This window comes from Pyrus communis, chromosome 3 (assembly GCF_963583255.1).
Source record: "Pyrus communis chromosome 3, drPyrComm1.1, whole genome shotgun sequence".
NCBI classification, from domain to species: domain Eukaryota; kingdom Viridiplantae; phylum Streptophyta; class Magnoliopsida; order Rosales; family Rosaceae; genus Pyrus; species Pyrus communis.
Genome location: NC_084805.1, coordinates 3,360,999 through 3,366,222, shown reverse-complemented (window position 1 = coordinate 3,366,222; position 5,224 = coordinate 3,360,999). Strand labels below are relative to the sequence as shown.

The following is a 5,224-nucleotide window of genomic DNA, read 5'->3' as shown; positions in this document are numbered from 1 at the left end:
TTGAGTTTAAGTTTGTACCCTTAGGTCATTTACTCTGTAGAATTACAACCAAAACACAAATAGCAAGTCATCATCCTTTGGATCATCAAATAGCTTCTGGAAAAGCACATGAGGTAAGAAGAAAAACAAGACATGATACCTTACATAACAATGCAGGTGCAACCATCAATGCCATCCCATTTATATCCACTTGATCTTGATGCCCTGCAAAATGCCAGCTCCAGAGTGTACAGCTTAAAAGAAACTAAATGGTGTATTTGACAAGAAAAATTGTCTTTATAGTAGCTGTGTAAATGCAATATAATCGCTTACTGCAGAAGGAGATTAAAAGCCCGAGGTTCCAAACTGCTTGTTAGGAAAAGAAAAATTAAAAGCAATAGCATGATTGCCATGAAGTTGTCCTGGCTTACTGAGGAAATTCATGGCAGACGAGCAATTCTTCTCCAGAAGTATAGCTTGATATTCAATGTTCGATAGGCCAATTATGGGTTCAAAAACACTTGGAAGTTTTGATAATACCAGTTCTCTCACTGGGTGCATAACTTACATGTTTCTTCAATGAACTTGATCTGATATTATACAATTATAAACAATTTTACACGATAACAAATCAAAAATATTGTCTTAATATGAAACTAACACTACGACTTCCTAGTTTCACTGTATTGAATTGGATAAGTAGAGGTAGAATACAAGAAGGAAACAGGTGTGGAAATGAAATTCAATTTGCGTCTGACTGTATAAGGGATGCAGTTGCCTTCTCCGTATTCCTCCCTGATGTTAGCGGCGATACTCCTGAAACTTGCAATGATGAAGATGAGGAGGGAGCTGGGGCTGAGGCTGCAGTAGCGGATAGAGTGCTGATATCACTGCTCACATTCATGATGGTTCCACCGGCAGACCCTTCGATGGCAGCCCTTGGGCCTGGCGGGGTTTCAATATCTGTAATTCCTTCCAGCATCTGCAAAACCTTTCCCATCATCGGCCTGTGAGATGGTTGTTCCTGTATGCACCAGAAGGTTACCTGAATCGCTCTCTTCACTTGATCCATATCAACATCCTGGTCAACTAACCTTTTATCGACAATTCCCTTGATGTTACCCTTCTCAAATTCCTCAAAAGCCCATAAGGAGAACTTTTTCCTATTTGTCTCCTCAGAAACTTCAAAATTCCTTCTCCCACTTACTATCTCTAGCAAAACCATACCATAACTGTAAACATCAGATTTGGAAGTTATTGGAAGATTTGCTAGCCATTCTGGTGCCAAGTACCCTCTAGTACCTCTAACACTCGTCAAGGTTCGATACCTGTGGTCCTTTGCACTAACGAGCTTTGCGAGGCCAAAATCTGACACTTTGGCATTGTAATTCTCATCTAACAGAATGTTCTCTGGTTTTATATCACAATGCACAATGCAGTCTCGGCACTCCTCATGAAGGTATGTGATCCCCCTTGCAGTGCCAAGGGCAACGTTGAACCGAGACTCCCAATTTAACAACTTTCCTGATTGCTCTTGTGTTGCGAAAAGGAAGCTATCAAGGGACCCATTTTTCATGAACTCGTATACCAGAAGCCTATGGCGCCCCTCCGAGCAAAAACCAATCAGCCTCACCAGATTCAAATGGTGGGTGCTACTAATTGTTGCAACCTCCATCCTGAACTGTTTCTCCCCTTGCTCGATCCCCTCAAGTTGCTTAACTGCAACAACAGTTCGATTAGCAAGAATGCCTTTATAAACAGCTCCAAATCCTCCTGCCCCAAGCTTCTCCTTGAATCCCTTAGTTGAGCGCTGGAGCTCCTTATACGAGAACTGAACCGGTGCACCAGAAGCATACTCAAGAAGCGCATATTGAGCAGACAATCCACCAAAGGCGGGACTGTTTCTGCAAAACCACCACCACAAACCACCTTCCAATGCCATCAAAGTAAAGAGGGTGGCAATAACCACAACAACCACTATCCAAGCACGCAACTTCCAATTCTTTTTCTTGTCACCAGTCCCCATTGAAGATGACGGATTTGGGACCACTGGTCCACATACCTTGATATATGAACTACTGGACATAGCTGGACTATGATAACCACTAAGAAAACCTGGTGTCTTGTAGTAACATAGCCCTGTGCCATCAGACAAAGACGTAGAAGCATCACAAGCACTATTTACAAGACAATTCGACCTGCAGGCCGATATCCCCACAAAGAAAATCTCTGACTCCGTCTCAGGAGGGTACGTCAAGAACTGAGTATGTACCAAGTCCAACATAGTCAGACTCTGAGGACAGTCCTCAGTCTCCATCTTCCTCTTACACCCTTTCCTGCTATCCTTGGGATCAACAAGCTCAAAATTCAGAGACATACATCCGCATACCGGATTAGAATCGTTATAACTACAAACTCCCATGTCCCCACAATACCCGAAAACCTCACACTGATTAGTAACAGCCGCCCATCTCTCGGTTATAGCCCCACTACCTCTACTAGAGCTATAAATCCTCAAATTCCCATCACTCCCTAACTTCAGAAACCGCAAAATATCACCGGCTTCGGCGTAATCGTTACTATAAGCAACAATAGCAGCAGTGGACAATTTTGGATCAGTAATTGACAGAATACCAATTGACTGCAATCCTAGAGTAGGCGAACTCAAATTCTTATTAACAGAAGAATTCAATCCCTGATTCCAATACACAATACTATCATTCCACAAAAGTGTAAGATTCCCATTTTTAACAAGCTTAAACGAGTACAACCCAGATCGCAAAACCTTACTCACAGTGAAGTTCTGCGCGGGGACGATCGAATCGGTGGGGTTGTCGAAGCTGGACCAGACGGTAACGGTACCGTTTCGGAGGACCAAATTGCCCGAATCGTCAATCTCTGCCGACGAGACGCCGCGGCTGGCGGTGTTGGAGTCCCAGAGAGTGGCGCCGGAGCCGTTGACGAGGCGGAGGGTACCGGATTGGAGGAACTGGAGGGTTCCACCGGAGTCCACTGCTTTGCCTGCACCGGCGGACCAGACGGGGACGCCACCGGAGTAGGAGATGGCGGCGATGTAAGAAGGGGGTGAAGTGGGGGGGTCGGAGGGGATGAAGCCGAGGGAGAAGGTGTCGCTTGGCGAGAACCAGGTGGTGTTTAGGGTAGCGGCGGAGAGAGAGGAGCCTGGTGAGATTGTGGTGGCGGCGGAAACGGCGGCGGAAAGGAGAGAGGTGATCAAGAGGAGTGAAAATCGGATGTGGGTTTGGAGCGCCATTTTTGGGTGAGTGGTGGATTTTGGGTATTAGTTCATCGGTGGGTCAGATGAGATAGTTGGGTGAGTTTTAAGGAGGAGGAGGGACGACAGGAGTGTGGTGAGGTATGCAATGGAAGAAGACTTTGACTGCCGGACAATATGGGGAAAGGGTCATTCACGTTGTTTGACTCAAGCGAGCTCGGATCTGCTGCATCCGGTTTTACTTTCTCTGAGAATAGCAAAATGCAAACGCCGTTAGCTCATATTGAAATGTAAAAGTCAAATTAGGTATTGAGATTTTCAAATATGTTTAATGACCAAAGGGATTCGATTTTGTTAATACTATCTCTCATGTTTACTTTTAGAATCATTGTAGTCAAATGGTTCAATTTTCATAAATCTATAAAGCGTTTATTTTATTCTATAAAAGCTCGAATTAACTGGTTTAAAGTTCATTTTTTTCCCCCTAAGATTAACCCCTTTAGTGAGATTATATATGAAAAAAAAATATTATAATTCTCTTCAACATAGACCAAATGGGGATGAGCAATCATACAAATTAAGCTCATCTCAAAACAAATGTCAAAATGTTCAAATCAATACTAATAGTAAAAAAAGGCAGCAACAATGTTTTTTAATTGAAAAGCCAAATTTGATGTGGCATGATATGAGTTGGTAACTTTACCAAATTGACATCAATTTAAAAAAAAAATTCAATTAATTATTAAATATAATTAATTACTGTCATTTAAAATATTTATTTTAATAATTTAATTTGGTATATATGGTGAAGCGAAAATCTTAAAAAATGTTAAAATGCCACATAGACTATCATGTTGTGGCTTATTTTATCTCATAAGGGAGAGTAGGGATGCACGACAAAGAGAGACATGTGTTTGTAGGGTTATGCAAAGGATATGTTATTCCTCATATGTAGTGTTCTTATTTATAGTAATACGGAAGGAAGAATCCTTCACTTCTAAGGAATACAAATCCTAATAGGGAAGAATAACTAGCATCAATTTTAATTATGATTTACACAATCACACTTTAATACAATATTTATAACACTCACCCTTGAGTGTGTAAATACTCAATTAGATTCGACATCATGTAGAGTTGAGGAAGTCAACTCATCGGCATTGGTTCTGGGAACATGCTAGTCTCAAACAAAGTAAGAACTTGCATATGGATCTAAGTCTCACAAAAAAAACCCAATGGCTATGGTAAAACCTGAGTAGGGACAAAACCCATAGTCTAAGGAAAAATGCATGGAAAATGAAAAGTCAAATGAAACATCTACGGGATGTCATCAGGGTTATGATCAACCCAAGGTGGGTGCCTCGTCAAAACCCCATTAGGTAGCAAAAACCAAAAGGGAGAAATGCTCCTAATTGTAAGAAAAATAGTGCATTAAGATCAAGCAAGTATACTTTAAGATACTCCTCTTGAGTTCGACATAATTCTAAAGAGAATTAACAATGTTACAACTCAGAAAGTTTATGCATACCTATTCCTTAAACAAGCTTCTGAAATGTCGCCTTTAGTAGTGATTTGGTGAAGAGGTCTGCTAGGTTGTCTTGTGAATGGATTTGCATGACTTCAATCTTCAAATGCTCTTGTTGTTGATGTGAAAAGAAAAACTTCGGTGTAATGTGCTTGATGTTATCTCCTTTAATGTAACCTTTCTTGAGATGTTCGATGCATGTTGCGTTATCTTCATACATTGTCATCGAGATGTCAACGATGAGGTAAATATTGTAAAAGCTTTGAATATGGCCCACAACTGCTCTCAGCCATAAGCATTCCTAAGTAGCTTATTGTAAGGTGAGTGTTTTAGCATGGTTAGAGAAAGTGGCAACTAAGGTCTGTTTAGTTGACCTCTAAGATATTGCGGTGCCTCCAACAGTAAAGACGTAACCCGTTTGAGAGCGAGCATTGTGCGAGTCAGATAAGTAACATGTGTCGACATAACCAACAAGGCGAGAATTGCCT

The 5,224-nt window shown here is 41.4% G+C and overlaps 1 protein-coding gene across 1 annotated transcript; it reads right to left on the bottom strand.

The window, feature by feature from the left end:
- Positions 1 to 516: 516 nt before the first annotated feature.
- On the bottom strand, positions 517 to 3,378 carry LOC137729370 (G-type lectin S-receptor-like serine/threonine-protein kinase At1g34300). Its single transcript, XM_068468309.1, has one exon. The coding sequence runs from the start codon at positions 3,248 to 3,250 to the stop codon at positions 722 to 724; it is 2,529 nt and encodes an 842-aa protein (XP_068324410.1). The 5' UTR covers positions 3,251 to 3,378; the 3' UTR covers positions 517 to 721.
- Between the last annotated feature and the right edge of the window lie 1,846 nt (positions 3,379 to 5,224).

Coding starts and splice junctions, on each gene's coding strand:
- LOC137729370 (XM_068468309.1), bottom strand. CDS start 3,250: ATGGCGCTCCAAACCCACATCCGATTTTCACTCCTCTTGATCACCTCT.